We start from the raw sequence: 26,212 nt of genomic DNA, 5'->3' as shown, positions 1-26,212 counted from the left end.
TTTAGGAACAAAGTGGAGTGGAACATCGCCTTTCATCTACTGGGACGTCGGGGAGAAAAGATAATATGATGGGATATTTCGGCATTGGGAAATGGTAATGGTGATATGACCCTGGTTTTTTTATTTTTTGGGGGGGGGGAATTTTTACGAGATGCTAGATACTGACTCAGGAAAATATTTGTAGTAATTGCCTTATTATCATTATTATAACTTGGTGTTCAAAAAGTTAACTTTTCTTACTATTGACTTGGGAGATCTTAGATGAGAGTTTAAATGGGTGAGAAAAATAGAGCACGGGACCAATGGGTTATAGTATAGTATCTCTAGGGCGTGAGTTGGTGTGTGAAGTAGAAAGATTAAAAGGGTGCTTGGGAATTAAAATTCGTTTCGTTGGGGATTAGCTGCTTGGGAATAGATAGATGGATAGATAGATAAATGGATGGATGGATGAAGAAAAGTTGGAACTGGGAAGGGAAGGGAAGAGGTTCTGGGTTGGGGATCGAGTGGTAAAGTTGTAATGGTTACGATATGTCAAATGGATTTAGTCCGATTAGCAACGTTTTAGCATGATGGCTCGGGAGGATGGTTAGCAATGATTAACAACGATTGGCAACGATGACTAGATGCTAGATACTAGATAGCTAACGAGTAGCGAAGTACGATAGCTCGGATTAAAATAATCATCGGTCGGGATTTAGACGGCTTGATGGTTATACTTCTTCCGTCCGTCAGTCTGTCTGTGCCTGCCCGGGTACTCAGGCAGAATGAGTGATTGGGCTGGGTGGCTGGGTGACTGGGTAGATGGATCGTGATGTGTAGCATGGGAAAATGAACATCCATCATGTAGGTTCCTTCTTATGCATCTGATTGAATATACGCAGTACAGCACTCGTACAGGAAGGCCGTGCATCAAGGCGTGTTTGTATGGATTCGTTTGACGGTTAAGGTTGAAAGTCGATACTGTACCCAGAAGGACGACATCGAAATCTATCATTTTGTGAGTAGTTGACCAGCAGTCAAGTACCTACATCTTACCTACATCTTACTACATTTCACCTACATCTCACATCCAGAATAGGGTTTCCGATGCATCGAAGTTGCTATCGGGCTTAGGCCCTACTCATCGATTTACCTGCCTATCTAATGGCTTCTAATTTTGTGCTTAAACCCAACGCAGTCAAGTTGGCATTCTTCATCCTCTGGCTTGGGTAAAGATTGTCATATATGTACCGTATCCTCTTGTTTCCCAGGACCCCGGTCGAAACCTTTACCAGAAAGAAAAAAAAAGACATAATATACGAAAGAGACGCTACTTATTAACTTGGTACACTGATTTATATTATTGCCTAGGTATTTAGTATAGTTATATACTACCGCTACCGCTACCGTATATCATATCACATACTATACCACATACACATACACACACACACACCCACACCATAATACCACACCATAATACTACGCACATGACATAATACAAACCCTTCTGGGGAATTTCTTTTTCTCCCCCTTGTATTCTTTAGGGATAATATTCATCAGATTCCCACTTTCCCATTTCTGTGCCCCACCAATATTTCCAACATTTTTTGATTTTTGAACCCTTCCCCTTCCTTGAACCCTTTTCGATTTGACCCTTCATTATTCATCCCTAGTCATCCCTGGTCATTCTCTTAATCCCAGTTTCCACTCCCACTTATCCACATTAAAATTGGAATAAAAAAAATAAAAAGAAACTAAAGTAAAAAAAAATTAAAAAAATTAAAAAAATTTCATCAACTGCTCAGGCACATTTGACTCTAAGGAAAGGGACCCATGTGTAATACGTCCCAAAGCCAAATCCCATATCTTTCTTAGGAATCCCATCTTATCAATGACCCAACCATCCCCTCACCTCTTTATATTCCGAAAAATATATCTCTGAGAAATTTACTTATTATCTCTTCTTTGAAGAACAACGTTCAATTCACATCCAAAAGAAATCAAAGTCGACGAGAGGTCTCTCAATTCTTTGCTTACGATATAAAAGATATCCTTCCTATCAACACTTACTCTACCTACCATCAGAAGATTATCTCGACTTTTCATCACCTCACGACCGTCAAACGCATCCACGGTACAATTCCATTATCGCTGATAGTTACTACCTCGCTACCTCGCTATCTATCTCTCCACCTCCTTCATCAGACTTCTACTCAAACTATTGAGGAGTTCTTACTGTCAACCTACTTTGAAATAGATATATTGACTCAATCCTATATCTTTCCTCGTCAATCAATCAATCAATCATATTTATATGCTTGTAATTGAGAATTTGAACCATACCAATTCAACTCAACACACCCATCATCGATATCCTCTTACCTCCCACTTTTACATGTACTCGAGATTGTCTACTTCAAATTCGAATATCATTGTTCAATAAAGTAGCTTCAATCTTTCATCTCCTCTAATTAATAGTAGAATTTTTGTAATTCTTCTCACACTACTAATACGAATTCCAATTCAATTCGCATTCCACCAGATTCATCACAATGGCTTCCTCAAGAAGACCTAGCATGAAGGGTAGAGATTCCTCGGGTCGCGAAGTTTCCTTATTAAATTCCTCCACGACGGAGATAACTCCCTCTCCCGTACCACAATCTCAATCGCAATCACAATTACCACAATTGCCTTTCAGACAACCTTCATACGATTCATATGCATCGCAAAGATTCCCTCAAAAATCTTACCCACCAAGCTCTCCTCACATGGTTCGAACGAATTCCAACGCTTCGATCACAAGTCTTAATTCGGTCCCAAGTTTATTACGCTCGGATTCTTACGATTCGTATGAAGCACGGTCACCACTTACCCCAACCTTTACACCCAACGCTCATGGAAGAAATCATTCTTTCACCGAGCAATACGGAAAGGAAACCCCATTTTATGAGCGTAATTCCATGGACGAATATCGTCCTTACTCCACACAAAAACCTTATCAATCAACAAACGTACAACAATACCCCGACGAACAATATTATCATGAGGATGCTTCTTACCCAGGAGTTACTGAACGTGGACCTGGAAAACGCTACTCGTGTCGATACAAGGATATGCACAACTGCACCAAAACTTTCACCACCTCCGGTCATGCATCTCGGCATGCTAAGATTCATACCGCCGAGAAAATGGTGTGCTGCACATTTACTGGATGTATGAAGAAATTTACCCGAGCGGACAACATGAAGCAACATCTTGATACTCATTACAAGGACAAGCCTAGATCTGCATCGAGCAGCGCACCATCGAGTGGTAGATTGAATGGAAAGTCGACACTTACCATGCCTGCCAGAGTACAAAAGAAAGCTTCTCCATCAATCCACAACTTGCAATCTCCAAGACCTAGGATGCCATCTCGAATCTTGACTTCTGAGATCCCTGCATTCGATTTAAAGGATCAACAACAATTTCAACCCCAACAAGACTCATTCTACACTCAAATGGGATCGGGTCCTTCGCCTACCCAAACAGATTTCCAAACTCTACCTACCAGATCCAAACGTCCCAATCGTTTGGATATATTAGCTCAAGCAGCATCGGGAGACATGATTTAATTGGCAATTCTTAATATCTTACCAGTTATGGGGTCTTCAAAACAAACTAGAGTTGTACAGAACCATAACTTTTGCGTCTGGATCACCGATTTCCTCTCCCCGCACCAGTCTATGCTTTCAGCATATGCAGGTTGTATTGCATATTTTGGAATACTGCATGAAATGCTTCTCCACATCTCATCGTATCTCGATTCTTTTGGCAATTCTTGGCTTCCAATCTGTTCTCATTGGATGCAAAGGAAGAAAGAAGAGTGGCAAATGTATATTGAATGCATTTAAAACTGCATTTGATTTTGGTTTTGGCGTTTTCTTCCCGTCGGTTAATTTGTATGCCGTGTTGGTACCGTTTTTTTCGGATGGTCTCGGGCTACACATTTACCCGATTCTTTCCAAACTTATCGGGTCTTCGGCTTGGGTGGTGGATGAGATGGTGATGCAAAAAGTTACTTGACTTTCACTTCTCTTCAAGTATATACCATTTTTTTTTAATTTAAAGGTTGTGTGCGTGTGTGTGGCAGAGATTTCTGTTACAAAGGTTCTTTTTTTATTTTTATTTTACAGTATATATATACCATGATGATGCGGGTGACGATGATTTCCTTTGGCATGGCTTGGAAGGATAGAGATGAATACGATTCTCTGATTCGGTGAATTGACTTGGATCGATTCATTATGAATGACCAGTTGATGGAATGGAATGGAAGTAATTATGTGATTTGTTTGATGTGGACGGAAAGGAGAATCAAGAGGGAATTTTTATACCAAGGCTGGATGATCTGGATTGGGAATGGGAAATTATGGAATGGATGGCTTGGCCGGGGGATTAGGGAAAAATATGATATAAAGGAGTTGAGGTTTTTTATCCTTCATTTGTTTTTTTATTTTGAGGTCTTTGTTGAGTGGTACTTTTTTGTACCTACCTCACTTACTCGTGGCATATGGCAATGGCAATGGCAATGATACCAGGTTAAACAAGTCTTGTATGTATATGAGCACGGGCTTGTCTGTTTGGGTTGGGGAGGGGAGAGAATATTGGATGAGATGAGATGAACAGGATGAGGAATGGAAGTGAGAATATTAGCATTGGGTATTGTGTGTGAGGGGAGGAGGTCAGTGAAAGCGAGATATATAATACTACTAGGTAGTTGTGTGGGGTACCAGTGTTAGGTATCAGCGATTATGAGATATAAATATAAATACGAATACAAAAAAAAAACTTTTTGATACTTTGTGATACTTTGATGAGAGTGAGACTGAGACTGATGCGAGTGAGTTTGAAGTGAGTGTGGATTGTGGGTGTGATTGTGGATGTGAGTGAACGTGGGTGTGATTTTGCGGGGGATGGTATGGTACGGGATGGTACGGGATGGGTGAGGGGATGGATGGATGGAAGGGAGGGTGATGAGGGTGATGAGGGTGATGAGGGTGATGAGGGAAGTGGGTGCGAAGAGGTTGGAGAGATGAGAGATGAGAGGTGCGAGATTGTATTATGAGTATGTAACAGTGGTGGTGATGGTGGTGGTAGTGGTGGTAATAATCATCTAGAGATGATAGGAATAACAAGGTGGGAGCAAGCTAAATCGGAGGAGAGAGGGAGAGTGAGGATGAGATTATCATGTCGTGGTATAAATTCATATACTAGGTATATATATATCATTCCAGCATTCATTCGATGAAATCTACCTCTCTAGGTAGTAGGTAGTAGGTAGTAGTTAGTAATTCGATTGCTAATATTCGTAATGCTGGAATGTTGGGATGCTGGGTAGGTAGGTAGGTAGGTAGATATACTAGGTAGGTAGATATACTAGTAGGTGGAGATACATTATGTCGGGTACCTCCTGTCTAGAAGTAAATTGGGGGTTTTAGTAAGAGCTGGGGTTTGCTGGGTGATGGGTGATGGGTGATGGGTGATATGTGATATAGGTGATATGGAAGTGGGAGGGAGGTGAGGTGAGGTGAAGATGGAAGTGAAGATGGAAGTGAAGATAGAAGGGAAATATACTAGGTAGGTAGGTACTAGGTAGTTATTCCTATGAGCATCTGGGCTGGCTTTACGTACTTTACTTTACTTTACTTTGAGATGGGTGATAGGTGATAGATAATACGGGACGGGGCTGTAGATGCTTATATATTTATAAACGATATTAAATACTTGGCAAAGCGTATTTTCGCATATGGTTTCTTTCATTTTTCCTCAAGAGAGAAATAGTCTTCAAATATATTCACTTCCACAAAAGTCAGTAGCTACCTACCTCCAGGCTGCCTATGTATTAACACCACGTGACGCACAAATATCGCTTCGATTTCGATTCCACGATCCTCTCTTTACGAATTTTAAATTTCAATTTCTGTTTCCCGAAAAGATTTTTTCTTTTACTTTGCAACAAACACGATATCATCTTGAAGTGCAACTCAGTTGGATCGTCATTTCAGATAAAAACTGTAAGTTACTTGTGATTCCTTCTTCTCCTTCTTCAATACTTCCATAAACGATATGAGACATACAATATGCGACATTCCGTTTTGCAAAGATTCGATCGATCTATGTCTTCTTCGATATTGTGGATTCCCAATGTCGAAGTTGTCGAAGTTGTCTCAAGATCGATTACGATCAGGGTTACCTAAGAAACGCGAGGATCTTGGGTTTATCTGATATACGATATATGATGAATGATGGATTTTGTATTCATGTTCGAATATGCAATGATCCCATACCATACTATTTCATTCCCCAATTCTCTAGTTCAAATCAGACAATGAATATCCTTCAAGCAAAGGACTTGATCATGATGCGCAATCTCTTCATCATCAAGATACCTACCCCATCTCATATTTCTCGCTCAATTCCATGCTGAATATTTACTAGCCCATCTTCTCAATAGATGTTCCTCGACTCATACCCTTCTACTTTTCTTTTACACCACTTGTGCTTCTTCGGGGCATAAGTTGGTGCGCACTCTCTCCCCCCCAACTGGTCTATGATCAGTAGTATTTGTTTTTTACACATACTAAATTCTTCCTTGAGACTACTCACTTCGGTAGTAGTCTCGCTGTGGTCTTTCGAGTCCACAAACCAACGAAAGAGGAGCTCTTGATTGAGTTCTTCTTTCTGAGTCTCTCTTTATTGAGTTTCTCACTCCTCTAGCGGCGTCAGAAGCTATAAAATTTTGAACCTCCTCCCACCTTCTCTTCAAAAGATGGTTCCTCCAAAGAACAATCAGGCCCCTAAGAAGGGTAATGAGGAAGAAAGTTGGAGAATTAGAACTCCTGCCAGCGCTGGACCCAATGTTGGATCTGCAAAGAAACCTAATGTACGAAAAGGTAGTAAAGGAACTTCCTCTTCGAGTCGGGTTTCAGAAGACCTGATTCTCTTCAAAGAAGATTCAACTAGACCGGTAAGTGGAAGGGACAGACCCTCTGGCCCCTATTTTAGTCAGAGAAACAGGTCCAAAAAGGTAATAGTAGTTATTCATCCGATTGAATCTACTGATAGTATAGAGGAGAGTACGACTCCAATACTTTTTGACAAGCTTTCTGCAAACTTTGATTTGTCGTCCCAGGTTCCGAAGCTCATTATCCACATGGACGAATATGCGATCAGTTTTCATGTGCATAACTTCACTCTGGCTAGTGCTGATTCTACCGTCCAAACACCAGATGACTGCCTCTTCAAGCATTTGACTTTTGGAGGCAAGAATCCTGCTAACTGGAGCATAGCTGATATTCAATCCGCGTTTGCTGATGTACTGGACACACCTGGTCTTACCTTTGACCAAGCAGTAGAGTTATACAAATTTGGAAGAGGAGTATTGAATGAAAAATCTGACGACAATGTTAATGAAAAGGCTGGAGCAGGGTTCTTCGCTTTGAACTTTATCTTAAAAGGTCGCATATCACCACGGAGACTTCGCGATGGTTGCACACCCAACAACGACAGCGAAGTTAGAGCTTTGAAGCTTCAAATAACTTTGAAAAAGAGTAACTTTGTGTTTACTTTAGTTCGAAACTTTGGAAACTTTAGCGATGATCTGGATGCGTACTGGAAACATAGAGTCGCAGTTTGTTCACAACAAGGGTTATGGCTGATATTCAATGGCCATGTAACGGAGACTTTAGGTCGACGATTCAAGGATTGGTACACGAATCCGACAAAATTCCTTCCTCATGAACCTTGGATGGCCGAGATACCCGCTGAAAGGAGCGAGAACGGGATCCAAAGATATGTTACACACAACGCAAGAAACAACTTTGGCTCAATGACAGAGTGGGAAATTGTGTTCAGCACCGCTGTTATTCATGATGTCGCAGCCTCAATCAAGCTAAACGAGCAATACTATCATTGGGATCGAACATATGAAGCAATTGTAAGGTATGTAAAGAATGATTATGTTCAACTTGGATTTGACATCCCAAGTGATGGGGAGTTGCCCTTCCCTTCAATTACTGGAGGGACTCGATTTCTGGTTAGATATGGGAGGTGCGTAACAGCTGAAGACTCTATTGCTGATTTGGAAAATCACAAAGACAAGATTGAAGCTGATGAAACCTCAAAGGTAGAAGATGATGAAGCCTCTTCAGGTACTACTGACATCACCAATAGCCAAGAAATTATTGAAACTAACGTGCCAGAGCAGAACAAAGGCGAGCAAGTCATCTATGGTTCCAGCGAAGGTAAGGTTGCCGTTCAGGACGTTGTCATTGACGGTATCAATAGCATAGAATGGACCGCTCAAGTTCTCGTGGCCGAGAAGAATAAGCAGTTCGTCATTTCTTTCATTATGCCTCATGGTAAGCAAAGAAAGTTTCACGTAGGAAGCAAAGTCGATGTTCAACTGAAGGTCTTGAACAATCACCTTGCTATGACACGGCAACTTAAAGCCATTGGTATGATTGCTGAGAATAAAGCTAAGGACGATACTTATGGACGAATCCTTCAAAGGTTCATACTAGGTGAAGGTATGGCTGATGTTAAAGATGATATTGAGGATCACCTTCGCTCGCAACGCTCCAACGAGTCAGAGAAGGCAAACCCGTCGCCGCAGAATGTTTTGTCAAAGAAGGAATCGACGAAATAGAAGAAGTGGTCAGAAACACCCATACCAAAATCATCATCTCCACGTGCAATAATTCTGCAGCGCTGCGCGATATGAGGTTCAAACCCCAGGTGTTGGTACTTGATGATGCGTCCGCGTCCAGAGAACCGGATTGTATTATCCCGCTTACGTGTGAGCAAGCTCATGTGGTTTTGTATGGAGAGGCGGTGAAGAGGACAGCGTGGCTGGGGGTTAAATCGTGGGGGAGTAATGAGTTTGCGGCGCAGTTGTCGAGGAGTCTCTTTGAGAGATTGGTTGGGCTGGGGAATATGAGGATGGTGCAGCTCGACCACATTGATTCGGCGGACCCGGTTATAGATGTTTATAAACCATAACTGGTTTTGGGACATTTAGAGGGATAGACTGTTGTGAAAAAAACTCATGTTGGAGCAGATGGAGAAGGATTTCGAGTGTTGGAAGGTTCGCTGGCGGTAGAAGGGTAAAATGAGGAGATGATGTGTGAAAGGAAAGATATTATAATTCATATTTTTGATCTCTGTGTTATAAGATTATACATAGTATTAGGCGAACATTCATCATACCCATCTCATCCTCATCCTCATCTCCATCTCACCATCACTTCCCCCCTTAATTAACAAAAAACCCATCCTCCTTCCCTCCATCCTTCGTTTCCACCCCAACATCCTTCCCAAACACCGTCCCCTCAAACCTCGGCACATCAAAAGTCCCCTCCGGATCCCTCCCCTCTCTCAAAATATATTCTCCAACTCTACTCCTACTCCCTCTAATCTCACCCAACCACCCCGTCATCTCCAACGCCACCTTTTTATTCCCCTTTGCTCCACCCTTAATTGCCGCTTCCATAACATGATACCTACTAACCTCATTCCTCAACATCATATCAAACGGCGTAGTCGTCGATCCCTCCTCCTTATAACATGCGATACTCATTCTCTCCAAATTTGGTCTCCCAAAAAGTAATCCCTTAATCTCATTACTGTACCCATGATAATTGAAATGAATAGGTTTATCCTCAGTAAACAAACTATTAAATTCCTCGCGGGTCAAGCTATGCGGGTGCAAGGTTTCCGCTTCCAGAATCATCAGATCCGTGACATTGACCACTCTGATTCTCAACTCCGGATACTTCTTACGGAGCAAGGCGGCGGCCACCACGACTTCAAACATGAGTTCGGAACCGATGCCTACGAGGACAACATCGGGGTCCAGTCCATCGTCCGTGCTGCAGAATCTCCAAATCGAAGCGCCGGCTTGACAATGTTTGTTTGCTTCTTCGGGACTGAGGAAGACGGGTTGAGGTTGTTTGGATCCCACCATTAGGTTGATGTAGTTGGTTGATTTGAGGCAGTGGGCGATTGTTGAGAGGAAAGTATTTGCATCGGGTGGTAAGTAAACTCTTGCAGCTGTGGGTTTGAGATTTAGGACTGCACCGATGAATGAGGGGTTTTGATGCGAGAATCCATTATGTTCTTGACGAGTCCATGTACTGGTTTCGATATAATTGAGAGATGAGAGGTCGGCTCTGAAACGAGTTTCTCGAGCCATTTTGTTGAATTTACTATATTGAACCATCATGGTATGAATTATACCAAGGAAAGATTCATAAGACGGGAAGATTCCAGTACGTCCGGTGAGAGTATATCCTAGAAATGATGAGTATGATGCAAAAGGAAAGACGAGAAAAATAGCTCATACCTTGAAGAAAACCTTGACATGTATGTTCACTAAGAATTTCAATAACCCTTCCGCCTTGAGCATGTGAAAATTCATCCCATTGAAAATCTCGTCCTGTATGCTTAAATACTGCGTCAAGTTTATTACTGACGAGTTCATCTGGAGAGAAAAGTCGAAGGGATTTTGGATTATCAACCAAAGTTTGATCAATAAGATCACCAATGGCTTTCATACAAGAAACTTCTGTTCCTTTTTCAACACCATACTTTTTCCAATCTGGTACTTTTAATACTTCATGGTTTTTGTATGTTTCTGGTCTCTGACCGAGTTTTTTATGTTCGGGTGGGATGATTGCCTTGACAGAGTCGACGACATCACCAGATTCCGTAAATAATTTCGCTGGTCCGTATGATAAAAGCCATTTTTGAAGATCAGCAAGTTGATCTTTATTTGATTTAACAGCCATGAGAGGAACTTGATGGGCATGGAATGACCCTTCAACATATTCTCCATCAACAATCTTTGGACCACTCCATCCTTTAGGAGTTCTCATGATGATTACTGGCCACTATGTGATGTTAGTATATATATATATATATATTTTGATTTAGCAATGGGGAAATTACTCTTGGTTTCATAATTGGCTTTCCAGATCTGGCAGCTTTTTGAATCTTACGAATTTCATCAATAGCCCATTGCATACTTGTTGCCATATCACGATCCTAATGTACGATTAGTATGATTTCCTCAACACGACTCTACAGCACAATTCTCCCAAGTTCCGAGGAGTCAACTTACGATATCTTCCAAGTCCTCAACAAATCGACATTGATATCCATAACCAGTAAATAAAGATGCCAATTCCTTATCATCCATACAACCGTATATCGTTCTCTCAGAAATCTTGAAGCCATTCACATGAACAATTGGAATAACCGCACCAGATTCCGCAGGATCAATGTATTTAGCTGCATGCCATGCGGTAGCTGTTGGACCCGATTCGGCCTCACCATCACCAACCACACACGCAACTACCAAATCTGGGTTATCCATCACAGCACCAAAAGCTACCGAGAGAGCATATCCAAGTTCTCCACCTTCATGGATCGAACCTGGAACTTCGGCACTGATGTGAGAAGGAAAGCCAGATGGTGTACTGAAACCAGTAATGAGGTTGTGAAGACCTTGCTTGTTGTTGGAATATTTGGGATAGAATTTTGCCAAGGTACCTTCTAACCAGAGGGAAGAAAGAATTGCTGGAGCTCCATGACCAGGTCCAACAACATATATCATGTCAAGATCATTCTTTTTCGTAAGATAGTTGAGATGAGCATAAACCAAAGTAAGACCAGGACATGTTCCCCAATGACCCAAAAGTCTTGGTTTAATATCATCAAATGTGAGATCTCTTTCCAGATAAGCATTATCGGAAAGGAAAATCATAGCTATGAAGATATTAGCTTGGGTATAGTGATATTGCTTTTGCATTGCTTACCAGCAGCAATATAATTGCTAGCTCTACGAAAATCCTCAAGTCCTCTTAAATCATCATCGGGGATTTGTAACTTTTCCAATTTGACTGCTAAATCATTGACCGTTGCCGAACCAGGTATATTGGAATCCAAAGCTTGAGGATTTGGTCTATCTATGATTTCTCCAGGCATATTTGAGTTTTTTGTGGGATGATTTTAGGGGGTGGGTTGAGGTTATTGTGGTTGCAATTGTAGTTGTGGTTGTTTGTGGTCGTGGTCGTGATAGTGGTCGTGATATCTTGATTTCGTTATTCGTGTCAATATATGTCGTTTACCTTGATATCAAGCAGACAATTCTATCTTGAAACCCAAGAGATAGAGTAAAGACAAGGAAAGCGTTGAGAAGAAGAAGAGAGATAAATTGATTATTTCAAATGTAGAATCTACTTGAGAAGAGTAAAGATCAATTGAAAAGATAAACAAAATAGCATTACCGCTCCTACTAATTCTCCAGAGACAAAACAAGCTCTCTGACTCTCCACTTCTTCCGTCTTGACAAAGAAACAGCTGCGTCACATCCATCATTCATCCATCATCATCATCATCATCATCATCATGATTATCCATCATACATACTGGGTATGTACATATCAACAAACTAACGATGCCGACAAATCCGATACGATACCAACACCTAGACTAGAGATGCATGCACCATTCAGCATCCACGGCCAAGGCCCAACTAGATGTGTCTTTCCAGCATTAAAAGGTTCTAGAAGGTATGGGTTTTGAGAGAAACACCGAGATTCCCATGCTCTCCATGAATTTTGATGCTATTTGATGCTATTTGATGCTATTTGATGCAATTAGTTTGTATTACCATAGAAGCTTGCATAAAAGTCTCATATTAGGTAGGAAGAAAGCTTGACGTTGGTATTAACGTCATACCCCTCTCTAATGGATGGAGAAAGGATGAGTTGAGTTATGGTAAATTGCTACAACATTTAGGATTTGATTGAGATCTGACCATCTTTATATATGGTAGAGATAGTAAATCAATTCCTCTCATCACAATCACAATCACAGTCGCTCCATAGAAAGAATGAAAGAAAGAATATATCCAAACATTTCCTCTTTCCAGATGAAACGGCGAATCCCCCCATCCCAACCATCATCCAAGATTTGCCAGCATCCATCGAATTCCCCTTCCCCTGTAATAAACTCAAATAACCAGACCTCCCCCCCTGTAAACACCCGCCCGTTCCCGATAATCCGGAAAAGCTTCTCAAGAGCTACCTGGGCATTCTTCTTCTATCCCCTGTAGCTTGGGCACATCACTAACTGTAAACCAATCGATAAGTGCCAATTCTCGGCTTCGATAAGCAATTCACGTACGACGCATGGCGGGGAACTTTGGGAACGTCATCTGTGCTGCTTGAGAATGATACGATTATGGGACGAGAGATGGAAGGAGATTGATGGTGGGATGATTTTATTTCGTGGATGTGTGTGTGTGTGTGTGTTTGTTTAGATAGAGGTAGGTATAGGTATACGTCTAAATGTTAAACTTGGTACTTTTTGCTTTTACTCTGCTTCATATATTTATTTGTAATGCTTTTTTTCTTTCTATCGCATTCATCAATATCGAAAGACGGCGAAACGGCGATTGGAGATTTAATCCATACATTTCTAGGACATCGACCAATTCACACATCTAGCTAGATACTCATTTACTACTCAACCATCCATTGGTGATCTTCGAAACTTCGAACTTTCACACACAATAAACCCCAAACCCCAAATACCTCCCTTCCACCATGTCCAAAATCATCCTCTCCATAAACGCCGGATCCTCCTCCGTCAAAATCTCCATCTTCTCCGCGTCCCAAGGGGACCCCTCCCCCAAACCCCTCGCCGAAGCCCAAATCTCGGGCCTCACCTCGCCACCGCCAACCTTCAAATACACTCGCGACGGAAAATCCATAACCAAGAACCAAAAACTCGACACCCAGATCCCCGACCAAAACTCCGCATTCCAATACATCCTCACCCAGCTCATCAACGACACCTCCTTCCCGCACATCACCCAGCTCTCTGACATCTCCCTCGCCAGCCACCGCGTCGTGCACGGCGGGGACTACCAAACCAGCCAACTCATCACCCGGGAAACGCTGCACCATCTAGAAACGCTCACCGATCTGGCTCCGCTGCACAACGCCTCCGCACTCTCCATCATCCAACACTGCATCATGCACCTCCCTTCCACCCGCAACATTGCAGTCTTCGACTCGCAATTCCACGCAACGATTCCAGAACACATCTCTACCTATCCCATTGATCAGGAAATCGCAAAGAAGAACGGGCTGCGGAAATATGGTTTCCACGGAATTTCCTATGCGTTTATCACGCGCAGTGTAGCGGAGTTTTTAGGGAAGAAGGAAGAGGAGACGAATATTATCGCGTTGCATTTGGGCAGTGGAGCCAGCGCGTGCGTGGTCAAGAATGGGAAGAGTTGGGATACGAGTATGGGGCTGACGCCGTTGGCGGGATTGCCGGGGGCGACGAGGAGTGGGAGTTTGGATCCGAGGTGTGTAATTTTCTATTTCTATCTCTATCTCTATTTGTTCATCTGCCCCTCCATATATTTCCCCTTCCCCTTCCCCTTCCCCTTTCCTCTACCCCGCTCTCCAATCCCCCACCCCACCACTCCCTAGCTAACTCCCTCCCCCTCTAGTCTCGTCTTCCACTACGCCACCAACGTCGGCAAGCTCTCCCCCAACTCCACCTCCTCCCTGCACATTTCCCGCGCGGAAGAAATCCTCAACAAAGAATCCGGTTGGAAATCTCTCACCGGGACCACCGATTTCGGCACTATCACCTCTTCCTCCTCCGATCCCACCATGAAACTCGCATTCGACATCTTTGTCGATCGAATACTCTCCTACATCGGACACTATTACATATCTCTGCATGGAAATATCGACGCGTTAGTTTTTGCAGGGGGAATTGGAGAGAAGAGTGATGTTTTGAGAGAGAGGGTGGGTGAGGAAATTAGGTGTTTGGGGTTTGAGATTGATGGGGAGAAGAATGCAAAGGAAATGGAGGGAACGGTGCAGGAGATTGGGAAGGAGGGGGCGAAGCATCGTATGTTGGTTTGTAAAACGGATGAACAGTTTGAGATGGCGAGACATTGTGTGGTTGATGAGGGGCTTTTTGGGGAATGAGAGGAGTGGAGATGAGGGGAGTGAAGTGATTGCGCGCTGCGAATATTGGGAAGTGGGTTTGGAAGTAATGAAGTCATGGAATATCTAACAGAAACGAATGCACGTATCAATGAAGAAAATAAAAGGAAGAAAGGCAGAAAGTAAATGAAAACCAATTTTTTGAGAAAAAATTAAAAATCTAAAATACCATGCTCGCTACGCTACACGCTCCATGGGTATATCTACAAAAAGATGAGAAGAGTACTATGATCCTCTATTTTGTACCGCGCCATAAACATCCAAGCCTAATAATAATAATATGTTTCCAGCGCCACTAAGCAAGCCATACGCTCACAAGAATATCAAGAAATAATTTCAATGCCATCATCACAGTCCTCCCGTCTTCAAATTATCCATCTCTTCATATAGTTCGATCCGACCTTGGATCTCCACTCATCAGTATACCCAGAACAATCAATCTCCACGTCACCCATCCGAATTTCTACTATCATCCAATAAAAACCGGCATTCTACTCCCCTTCAAATCAGGCGGAACACCACATTTATCATCTTTATTCCAATCATGCAATAAAAGCCAACACAACATTCTAAACATAAGCGAAACCCAGATGACATTCCTCTGTTCCTTTTCCGAGGAACTAGGTTTCTTCCCATCAATCTCACATTCCGCGACCGCGGGTCGAATCTCATTAAAATATATTTTCAACAAAGGTTCTTCCTTTTGGACAGAAACAATGGAATTTAAAGAGGAATTATGGTCCTCGAGGATTTTCGTTACTTCACTCAAATGAGCAACGACGACTTGAAGAACGTCTTTTTGTCTGAGTTTGTGAAGGAGGTACTCTGTTTGGTCGTCTATGGCATCGTGGATCATTTCGCGCTCTTCAATGCTAAGATTGTAATCATCGATTTCCTTTCCGGGACGAAGAGATTGGATATCCTGCCATTTATCAAGGATTTTGCCGAAGAGATCAAGACTGGAAGTTGCACCGACATCGCTTTCTTTTTGGTAAAGGCCCCTAAGCTTCTCCTGAAAGATGGTCATGAGTTTTGAGACTTTCCAAGCGGGTTTTGAACCGGCTTTTTTCAACCAAGGATCTTGAGTTGGGTTGGGAATCATTCTGAAATTGCTTCTACGAATTCGAGTTACCTTCCCGAGCATGCCGATGATTTCAAAAGATACTATGCAAACAATTAGCTATACATTTATAGTGAGAATAAGAGTGAGACTTACCCGAGAAAATGTGTCTGTGATCTTTCCTATACCTCTTAAGTATGTCAGGTGTACAGCCAAGTGACTCCAAGGTCAATTCCACATCATCTTCACTTCCAAACTTCAATTCCAAACTTTGGGACTCCGTATCCACCTTTTCTAAGTAGTCCTTCTCCTCAAATATATTGGGGACAGTCCCAAAGCATAATGCCTTGACGTCATTCGATGGAATGACACGATCTTGTTTGAATTCAGATTTTCCCGTAACAGTGAACACGACCATAACACCCAAACCATGGACCGTCGTCGAGGTAAGAATGAAACCATTACCTTCAGCTCTGAGGTTCCATTGTATTTGATCAAAGACCTTCCAATACATTCCCAATAATGCCATCATTTCTACCAGATGACATATAGCAGATGTAGCATACGGTTTAGTCATACTAGCTGGGACGAAATCCCAAGACCGAGTTTTGACCTGTAAACCCACAGCTAATTCGTACTTTGGAGGATCTATCGCTTGATGTCCATTAAGTGGTGGTCTAATCGATCGAGTGCCCTCGTCCCATGTTCGCGATTCTAACTCCTCAGTTTGTAAACTCGATAACAACGTAACCCAAGAAGCCCGTTCATCATCCGCCGTATGAATCCGTTGAGTAGATTCGTCATCTTTCTTTTTTTGATCATCCCGTTGGCGAACTTTGGTATTCTTGTATGATTCAGCGGTGCCATCGATATAATGAATTGGTTTATTCGAAATCGGACCCCTTGTATTGCTGGGCGGTGCAACGAGTATAACTGGAACTTCAAAAACAACCTCGACTCGAAACTCCCGTATCCTTAACTGTCGATGAGTTCCCCCGGACCAAAGTCCCATCACTGACTCGGCACATCGTCTATACCCCTCGGCACTTGAGAAATATTGCTGTGCCACTTGCAAACAAGTTGTCAAGAGTGCTATTACCGCAACAATCAATGCCACGAGCCCAAAGACATTTTGGTTGAGGTTATCTAGAGCCGACATATTTCTTGGCTCTCAGCCTCGTCTTCTCTGTCTCTCGAATTTCCTTTCGAATCGCAGGCAGGATCGTGAATATATAAAACAAAATACCTTTGCAATTAAAACATCGCTCAAAATCGCTCAAAATCAAAATCAAATGGAAAAGACTTGTAGAAGAGAATAAAAACAAAACAGCACGATCTCGAGATATATACACAATGCCTATTAATATTGTACAACATGAACATCATCAACAGCGACACGAAAAACTTACCTGAGCCCCCAACCTTGTGTATCCATCACGCATGAAAATGGGTGAGGCTGAAGAATTCATGGGTTCTTAATGTTTTTGCTGCTTGCCAAGCCACTGAGCCACGAACATACCCTGTGCTGCATGTCAGCTTGAAGGAAGAGATGCAAATCAAATCATTTTTGGAAATATGTAAGTTCTTGATACCAATTCAGTATCATGTCATCTGATGTTGATAAAACTATGAGGAGGATGTGGTGGATTTGAGAGATGAGATGAACTCATTGAGTGTGGAGTGCAAGCACGGATGTGAACTAATATTTGAATCTTTGGTAAGAATTCACTACAAACGGTTTGAAAATCAGAGAGACCTCCTTTCTTAATAATCTTGTAAATGCGAGCGAGGGTGGTCTAGAGTGTGCGTCGATTTCTTACCCTTCCCATTATCTACAATGAACATGCAGCAGATGTAGAAGAGAAGATGCACCATAATTAGATAAAAATGCGCACATACATCTAGCTTAATACATATCATGAGTTCATATCATTTGCACGTACATCACAATCACCATCACCTATAGACTAGAATAATAATTAAGATCATGATCAATTTTTTTGCCTATGAAATTCTGAATCCATAAAACCTTCGTGTCAAATACATGAATATCATTTGATAGTACATTGTTTATAATCATGATCATGATCTTGAAAATAAATTAAAAGTAAAAGACCGCAAACGTGAACAAATTTGAAATGTTGTTTTGACACCCAGTTGTCATACGAATCAGATAAAATTTGACCGTAGACGCCGATCAAATTAAGATAATTTGAAAACGTCAATCAAAGTGTGTGCATCATCCTATGCAATATGCCCACCATCCATGATACCAACACAAAGACTCTTAGAAAAGTCATTTGAGATCCTATGCAGTCAAAAGTAACCTTTCCTCCCCGAATATCACAATGTACATGTGAAGGAAGGCTCAAACGCCATGAGAATACAAGAATGGGAAATTCGAATTTGGTGGTGACAGATAAAAATCAAGAATAAAAGTTTAATCTTGAGATAAAAACTTGACGTTGAGAAGTCATGATGATTATGAAACAACCCATTCAGAGTCCTGAAGATCTTTTTGAACATCATGAACATTGTAGTCACTGTCGACGTAAGTGAGGTCTGATGTCCACTTTTGTCCTGGAGGACTTCTTTCAGTCTTTGGTGGAATGGTGTACTCTTTTTCATCGGTTGAACTTGTTGTTCCAGCTCCCTCTGCACCAATAATTTCCTTCTTATCCTTCTTAGCCCTCTTCTTTTTGCTTGAAACTTGCTCCCATTCACGAGAATCTTCAATGATGGTCTTGACGCGCTCATCATCGTCACCATATCCTTGCCATTGAGTACCAGTAACCTCGCTCTCGGAGAAGTTTTCAGCTGGAACAACAACCTTGACCTTCTCATCTGTCTTGTTTTCGGCGGTGTCGAGTAAATCGAATTTGTTGACGGGAGCGTTGGATGTGTTGGCAGAGGAGGCAGTCCAAGCAGAGTTAGCAGCTTGGGAGGCCATGAATTGGCTACCATCCTTAGCAGCTCTACCTTCAGCTTCTCTGGCGGTACGACGTTGCTTCTCTTCCTTGACCTTGCGTTCCTTTTCCTCTTGCTCTCTCGCGACCTTGGCAGCTTCAATCTTGGCGCGGTTTTGTCTTTGCTTCTTCGTTTCGGCAGGTTGAGGAGCAGCCTTGGCCTTTTCTTTCTTGGCTGGCTTAGGGTTGGTAGGTTCAGTGACTTTCAAGACAGATGGACCAGGAGCGGCAGGTTCAAGCATATCGGCGATACCACTTGCGACAGGAGAAGTACCCTTGGTTGGGCCAACTTCAGGAGAATCAGTCAAGGATTGATCATCATCAGCATCGCCAGCGGTCATGTTTCCAGAGTCCTTAATCTCCTTTTCTTGTGCACGAGATTGCTTGACAGACTTTTGACGAGTTGTAGATGAAGAGGAGTTACCAGAGAATTGAGTACCAGCTTGAGTTTTGGCGAATTGAAGAGCGAATTTACGGTTGTTCTCCGCATCGTTATCGTCATCATCGGAATCATTGGCGACAGGTTTAACAGTTTCTTGTTTGGGTTCGGGTTTTTGAGGAGCGGGAGTTTTCTTCTTTTCAGCTTTGGCAGAAGACTTTTTATCTTGTTCACCACTGCTCAAGGCATCCTTCTTGGATTTCTTGGATTTTGGTTCCTTGCGCTCTTCAACATCCTTAGTGGCTTGCTTGATGGCAGTTTGAGCTTTAGCCTTGACCTTAGATTTGTTGTTAACGTAGTAGTATCCTGCTGCACCGAGGACAACAGTCCAGCCGATAACAGTGGTGAGTAAACTTGTGCTACTCATGATGAATAAACCGCAGATAGTGAAATGTCAAAGTGATGTCGTAATCAAGCTCTAGAGCTCTCTCGAATTGGGGATCGATCGATCGACTTATTGGGACATCAGGAGATGTTCTGACGGAGAGGTTTTCTGCTTCGTGTGGAATTGAATCAAAGTGATATTCAATTAATCGTCGAGATGACAATTTTTTGAAGAAGGATTTCAATATTTATGATACTCGAAAGAGAAAAAGAATGTCCTTGTAAGTAGGAGAGCAAAAAGAGGATGGGGGGTTATAAACCCTATTTCGCCGTATGAGTTTTGAGGAGAAACAGTATCGAGATGTGGCCTTTAAGATTAATAAGTACAGACCAACTCGACCCTAAAAAAGTATTCGGATCAAATCAAATCCTAATCATTATTGGAGCTCCCCATGTTTTCTAGCGTTGCTTTTTAAAGTGTATGCAGGGGAACCTAATTGGGTAAGAGCTGTATCGGATCAATTAGATCCGAATCACCGATGTGACTAGATGATTTCTTTTTGCTGGTCTCGAGGTGGTGAATGTGAATAAGCCACTGGTGAGCTGTCTAAGTGGATTACATAAGGACAAGAGGTGGGGTGTCTGAATCATAAACATACTTTTGTACCAGTAATTAGATGATTGCTTGATTGCTACTGTATGCTAGACTGTTAGAGTAGACTACCTACTAGAGTAAACCGAGGGGATAAGAGATACATATACATTTTTGGACGTCACACATACATACTTCTTTGAACTTATGGTAACTACCTGTCTACAACACATCTAGTTAAACAATTAATCCAGCTAATCATTACTCAGCTAGACCGTTTAGATTATTAGTTCACTCCCTTATCATTATCATTATCATTATCATTATTATTCTTTTCTTTCCTCTGCATTCTATCTATACAATCAATCATCAAGTCTTCTTAGGAGGGGCACTATCAGAGAGAGCTTAGGGAGAACAAGAAGAAACTACAACCTCAATCAAAATGTCTCTCAATCGTATCATTATTGATACTGATCCTGGTGAGATCTTTGATTCATTGCTATTTGAAAGATCATAAAACTGATTAGGGATTTTCCCAAAGGTATCGATGATGTTCTTGCCATTCTCTTAGCCCTGGCTGCAAAGCCAGAAGAGCTAGATGTCATGATGATTTCTATAACTTATGGAAATGTTGAAGTTGATAGGTACATTGAGAAAATCACATCGATATCGTCAGCATTAACTTTGCTAATCAAGTAAAAAGTTGTTTGAAGAACTGTGTAGCTTTATTTCATGTCCTTGAACAAGAACTGAAATGGAGACAGGGGCGTGGGCAACTTGAGGGCTTTGATGCGATGAAGAAGTCAAAGCCTATCGTGGCTGTTGGAGCAGATCATCCACTTGAGGACGAGATGCTTATGGCAGATTACTTCCGTAAGAGCTTTATCAATAACTCCATACGAAGTATCAACTAATCCTGGCAATAGATGGTGTCGATGGTCTTGGTGGTGTTCATACCAGTGTAAGATAAATATGCCCCTTCAATTTCCGCTCTTCTTTGGACTGCCACCTGACGTATTCCTTTGTAGCATCCACATCTATCTCCCGCCGATACTTGGAAGACACTTTTCCAACCTCCTCCCGAGAATGCTACTGCTGAAGAAATTGCCGAGGCCCGCCTACTCGCTTCTCCATCTCCATCATTCACAGCTTCTCATGTTCCTGCTCATAAGGAAATGCTTCGCTTACTTCGAGAAAATCCTAAAGATACAATTACAATTGTTTGCGTTGGACCTTTGACCAATATTGCTTTGGCTGCTGCGGAAGATACTGAAACATTTTTAAGAGTCAAGGAGGTCGTAGTAATGGGTGGTGCGATCGATGTAGAGGGTAATATTACCCCTGTCGCTGAATTCAATACCTATGCAGACGCGGTCGCAACTGCCAGAGTATTTGCCCTTACAGGTCCAAACCCAGTTACTACCATGCCACCGGTACCTTTGAATAAGTCCACCCTTCCACCATATCCTACGAACCTCTCCAGGAAACTTAACTTAACATTATTCCCCTTGGATATTACAACTCCACATCAGTTAATGAAGTCAGACTTCCAAGCAAAGTTGAAACCCCTCATCAAAGCTGGAAGTCCTCTTGCGGAATGGGTATCTGTATTTGTACACAAGACTTATGAGAAAATGAACTCTCTTGGTAGAAATGCAACATCAAACCCAGGTCTCGAGTTACATGATCCACTTTGTATCTGGTATATGTTGACTCGTTCATCTCCTACTTGGATGACTTTCCCAAGAGGACCAGAGGATATTCGAGTTGAAACATCTGGTCAATGGACTAGAGGTATGCATATCGTTGACAGACGTATGAGAAAGAAGGCAGGAGTTGAACAAGTCAAGAGCCCTGGAGCTATTGATATTAGAGATCCAATGGAAAGCATCGCTTCCGTCGTTCATATTAATAACGATATCGGTGATGTTACAGCCGAGGAGCCTGGAGATAATGGTGGCTGGCTCAGTGTTCACAAGGGTAACAGAGTCAATAGAATTGTTGGTACTCCTGGAGAGGAAGCTTTTGGACCTTATCTTTTGGAAAGAATTTTTGGATAAACTTCATAGTTTGAATACCTAGTACTTTTGGATTACAGTACATACCATCACGTTGGATAAAGATGTGTTCTACTTAGAAGCTTAATTTGGTAAATGAAAATTTGAGCTATCTGAAAAATGCCTTGACATGCTTTTTAGTTACACCTCACTGATCCAATGATATATATAATCTCGAATTTTGGTAGATCTCCCTTGATATTCGAATTCGCTTGAGCCATCTTCATAGCCAATACAATATCAAAAGGATGGATATAAAAAGGACCTTTCTCATGGCACTCCATTCAACGCCAAATAATGCAACATTAATAACATTCCACCCATCTAGTACGCACTCACGCTCGTCCGTACTTTTGTAAATGCCAAATTCTGGTATCTCTCCCCGCGCATTCTCCTTCCTTCTTCGGCCCCTTGATTTCCCTCATTTGCAGTCGTCTATTCCGTCCACCCAATGCCATGCCCCTAGACACTGATCCATAGTGAGCAGTGCTCGATTAAGGACATTGATTTATGAATGTTTCGTCCCTCCAATGACAGCTCCCCTAACCTCCACCCAATTAATGCTGTCATCCAGCTCCTCGTCCACCAATCCAACTACAACCACATTGTCACCACGGATTAGATAGAGACCGTGTGGGACTTCACTGGAAGCTTCGATATCTTCTGGAGGTCGGATTATGCGCTCGATAGTCTGGGATAGGACCTGTGGTTTGTGTTAGTGATTGGAGGGGCAGAGAGAAATGATAAGTTAGGGGAGAACAGGGAAGAGTAATAGGGAGACGGAGAAAGAATTGAAATTAGGGAAAGAATGAAGGAAGACATACCAAATTAGTCTGTTGATCACAACTCAAAAGCGTACCGACCAGTGTTCTTGAATCCGCAGTTAAGATTAGAACTTTCTCTAAGGAGCTGTTAGGATGCGGTTGTAAGTCTTGCTTGTTTTTATAGTTTGCGCGTATAATAGGAGTGATTGAATGAACAATTCAAAGAGGAAGGGACAGAAAGAAGGCGAAAAAAGGGTAAACTCACTGTTTACATAGCTAGAGAGTGACATTTTGAGCTGGAGCTGCAGGTGCAACTCTGCTGTGAAGATTGATATCACGAGATGTGACGGTGCGGTTAATTACGGCTTATGTAATCAGCGTACTTTTGATAAGGTGAATTTGGAGTTTGCTGTGTCTGCAATTTGGACTGGTAAAGGTTGTTATTGTTTTGGAAACTTCAACAATTCCACACTTACAACTCAATAACCAAAAAGTGATGGCATACAGAAATCCGCTTGACGGAGTTCGGGAGAACAAAGATCCGAAGCACGGCCCTCAATCAACTGTCAGGAACCCCCCAGAGTTGCTCCATGAGAGCTATTCTGGCAGTTCAACCAGAACTCCTCGCACAAGAGATATTCCAACTTACGGCACAGAATATTACTTGTCAGAGCAAACAGATACTTCTGGACGATCTGTATCTGGTAATTACCAATTTAAAAAACATCGCATCGCACCATTCACACCCATCCACCCCGAATTCGTACCAGGCACTGAACCCGACAATTCGGTCGCAACAGCCACATCCAATTTCCACGGCGTCATTGTTGATGAGCTCGATCGAAAATTGAAGATAGATCAATTGGCAGCTGACACGCAAGTTGTAATTGGACAATTCAAACCTAGTCTTGCAAAGACAAACAGTTCCCTAGGTATCAAGGTCTGCCGTGGCTTTGATAGTGACTTTCAAGAAAGCGGTCGTATTTATCGAAAAGCCAATATCGACAAACTTACCGACCAGTTCGTTATAGACTTAACACAAGAAGGCAGAAATCGTTGGGAGCTCGAGGAAAATTGGCTCAAACAAGTGAGCGCTATTCATCAGTCTCAGATTGACGAAGATCAATACAACGTCCTTCTCTCCAACGGCTATTAATATGTCGTTCCTATTTTCTGCCCCAGTCGATATTGACATCGTTCTAGAAGATGGAGATAGTCGGGAGACAGTAGAGGTTAAGAATAAGAGTAGCAAGGAAAGGGTACCGCTTTACAAAGATGGCGAATCAGTGAGAGGAGCTGTCACCATTAGACCTAAGGATGGGAAAAGGTTAGAGCACACGGGTATTAAAGTGCAGTTTATTGGAATGATTGGTAAGTTCCATCTTTCATGACAGATCTGGTCTACATCTCCTCATCAACTTACTAACACGAAACCTAACAGAGATGTTTTACGACCGAGGCAACCACTACGAATTTCTTTCATTGGGACAAGAGCTTGCTGCTCCTGGTGATTTACAACATCCGCAAGCTTACGACTTCAATTTTAAAAATGTCGAAAAACAATACGAATCTTACAATGGCATTAATGTCAAGTTACGTTATTTTATCAAGGTCACCGTTTCTAGACGGATGGCAGATGTGATCCGCGAAAAAGACCTTTGGGTATTTTCTTACAGAATTCCTCCGGAGATGAACAGTTCCATCAAAATGGATGTTGGTATTGAGGATTGCTTGCATATCGAATTTGAATACTCGAAATCGAAATACCACCTCAAAGATGTTATCGTTGGCCGCATTTACTTTTTACTCGTTCGTCTCAAGATCAAACATATGGAATTGTCTATCATTCGACGCGAAACTACTGGAACACCTCCCAACCAATACAATGAGAGTGAAACTTTGGTACGATTTGAGATTATGGACGGTTCACCATCAAGAGGAGAAACCATTCCCATTAGACTTTTCTTAGGCGGCTTTGATTTGACTCCTACTTTCCGCGAGGTCAACAAGAAATACTCCACCCGCTACTATTTGAGTTTAGTTCTCATCGATGAGGGTAAGCTTTCTCTCCCTTTTGACTCTTTCTCACACCTAAGCTAATAATTGAACAGATGCCCGACGTTATTTTAAGCAATCTGAAATCGTTCTTTACCGTCAACAGCCAGAAGATGCTTTAGCACTTGGTCAGCAGACTAAGATTGCTGGTGCACATTCTGCTCCTAGTCCAGCGGCACAGAAACGACTTTCTGCTCAATAAATATCCCTCATCGATCCTCAACTGATTACTTTTCTTCTTGTTACGTTGATACCAACAGCCCGTTTTCCTTTCCCCTTCCTTTTCCTTTTTTTCCTTTTTGCGTGCACGTTTTATGAGTTTTACATAATGGGCAAAGACAGATAGATCAATCGATCTGATCATTTGAAGGGAAAAGCCAATCCAGTAAAGATATTAAGACATGAGGAGATACCTATCTGATGACAAGAATTTTTTCATATGGGAAGGGCATTTTCATGGATGTACAATACGAGTCTCAAGGTGGTAGGCTTTGATAGATAGATAGATATGGCGGGGTTCTTCTTTACTCACATGCATACAGTCACTTTTCCTTTTAGGAGTAAGGACGAAAATGCTCGGATATTGAGAATCGCGTCTGCGTATTACGAATGAAAACATTTAAGATCAAGACTCTTTAACTGTGAAATTATGTGTCCATTTACATGTGATCATCGCCGTCCACGTTCTAGGATGGATAACCTCGACGAAGAAGCTTTGCACCACCACTAGCATCAAACTCCAAAGCCGGAGCTAAGAGAGGCTTCACATCTTCATGGTAAATTTCTATCATTTCATGTAAATTTTCTATTTTCACAACATTTGCCTAAAAGATACCAAAAAGAAACCATACTTCGAAAGCGATCAATCTCATCATGATCCATCAAAGAAATGCCTA

The 26,212-nt window shown here is 42.0% G+C and overlaps 9 protein-coding genes across 9 annotated transcripts; 5 read left to right on the top strand and 4 right to left on the bottom strand.

Annotated features, from left to right (window-relative positions):
• Positions 1 to 2,534: 2,534 nt before the first annotated feature.
• Positions 2,535 to 3,596, top strand: EAE97_002293 (uncharacterized protein; the record flags this gene model as incomplete). Its single annotated transcript, XM_038872804.1, has 1 exon — positions 2,535 to 3,596. The coding sequence occupies one exon, from the start codon at positions 2,535 to 2,537 to the stop codon at positions 3,594 to 3,596; it is 1,062 nt and encodes a 353-aa protein (XP_038736010.1).
• A 3,197-nt stretch (positions 3,597 to 6,793) lies between these two features.
• On the top strand, positions 6,794 to 8,671 carry EAE97_002292 (uncharacterized protein; the record flags this gene model as incomplete). The annotated part of the gene is made up of 1 exon (XM_038872803.1): positions 6,794 to 8,671. The coding sequence occupies one exon, from the start codon at positions 6,794 to 6,796 to the stop codon at positions 8,669 to 8,671; it is 1,878 nt and encodes a 625-aa protein (XP_038736009.1).
• A 606-nt stretch (positions 8,672 to 9,277) lies between these two features.
• Positions 9,278 to 12,009, bottom strand: EAE97_002291 (uncharacterized protein; the record flags this gene model as incomplete). The annotated part of the gene is made up of 5 exons (XM_038872802.1): positions 9,278 to 10,314; positions 10,367 to 10,913; positions 10,972 to 11,067; positions 11,144 to 11,790; positions 11,841 to 12,009. The coding sequence occupies 5 exons, from the start codon at positions 12,007 to 12,009 to the stop codon at positions 9,278 to 9,280; spliced, it is 2,496 nt and encodes an 831-aa protein (XP_038736008.1).
• A 1,625-nt stretch (positions 12,010 to 13,634) lies between these two features.
• On the top strand, positions 13,635 to 15,041 carry EAE97_002290 (uncharacterized protein; the record flags this gene model as incomplete). The annotated part of the gene is made up of 2 exons (XM_038872801.1): positions 13,635 to 14,404; positions 14,552 to 15,041. The coding sequence occupies 2 exons, from the start codon at positions 13,635 to 13,637 to the stop codon at positions 15,039 to 15,041; spliced, it is 1,260 nt and encodes a 419-aa protein (XP_038736007.1).
• A 151-nt stretch (positions 15,042 to 15,192) lies between these two features.
• EAE97_002289 (uncharacterized protein) lies at positions 15,193 to 17,776 on the bottom strand. The gene is made up of 2 exons (XM_038872800.1): positions 16,276 to 17,776; positions 15,193 to 16,223 (listed from the first exon to the last, which is right to left on the bottom strand). Exons 1-2 carry the CDS (start codon positions 17,276 to 17,278, stop codon positions 15,529 to 15,531), a joined length of 1,698 nt encoding a protein of 565 aa, XP_038736006.1. The 5' UTR covers positions 17,279 to 17,776; the 3' UTR covers positions 15,193 to 15,528.
• Positions 17,777 to 18,601: 825 nt separating this feature from the next.
• Positions 18,602 to 19,891, bottom strand: EAE97_002288 (uncharacterized protein; the record flags this gene model as incomplete). Its single annotated transcript, XM_038872799.1, has 1 exon — positions 18,602 to 19,891. The coding sequence occupies one exon, from the start codon at positions 19,889 to 19,891 to the stop codon at positions 18,602 to 18,604; it is 1,290 nt and encodes a 429-aa protein (XP_038736005.1).
• A 991-nt stretch (positions 19,892 to 20,882) lies between these two features.
• Positions 20,883 to 22,500, top strand: EAE97_002287 (uncharacterized protein; the record flags this gene model as incomplete). Its single annotated transcript, XM_038872798.1, has 5 exons — positions 20,883 to 20,919; positions 20,982 to 21,084; positions 21,144 to 21,313; positions 21,367 to 21,401; positions 21,469 to 22,500. 5 exons carry the CDS (start codon positions 20,883 to 20,885, stop codon positions 22,498 to 22,500), a joined length of 1,377 nt encoding a protein of 458 aa, XP_038736004.1.
• A 112-nt stretch (positions 22,501 to 22,612) lies between these two features.
• EAE97_002286 (uncharacterized protein) lies at positions 22,613 to 23,721 on the bottom strand. The gene is made up of 3 exons (XM_038872797.1): positions 23,527 to 23,721; positions 23,322 to 23,398; positions 22,613 to 23,200 (listed from the first exon to the last, which is right to left on the bottom strand). Exons 1-3 carry the CDS (start codon positions 23,549 to 23,551, stop codon positions 23,006 to 23,008), a joined length of 297 nt encoding a protein of 98 aa, XP_038736003.1. The 5' UTR covers positions 23,552 to 23,721; the 3' UTR covers positions 22,613 to 23,005.
• A 36-nt stretch (positions 23,722 to 23,757) lies between these two features.
• Positions 23,758 to 25,945, top strand: EAE97_002285 (uncharacterized protein; the record flags this gene model as incomplete). Its single annotated transcript, XM_038872796.1, has 4 exons — positions 23,758 to 24,348; positions 24,383 to 24,632; positions 24,703 to 25,317; positions 25,373 to 25,945. 4 exons carry the CDS (start codon positions 23,758 to 23,760, stop codon positions 25,516 to 25,518), a joined length of 1,602 nt encoding a protein of 533 aa, XP_038736002.1. The 3' UTR covers positions 25,519 to 25,945.
• Positions 25,946 to 26,212: the final 267 nt, after the last annotated feature.

This window comes from Botrytis byssoidea, assembly GCF_014898295.1.
Source record: "Botrytis byssoidea strain MUCL 94 chromosome Unknown BBYS_004, whole genome shotgun sequence".
NCBI lineage: Eukaryota > Fungi > Ascomycota > Leotiomycetes > Helotiales > Sclerotiniaceae > Botrytis > Botrytis byssoidea.
The sequence above is the reverse complement of the archived record's forward strand: the minus strand, read 5'-3'. Positions and strand labels throughout refer to the sequence as shown.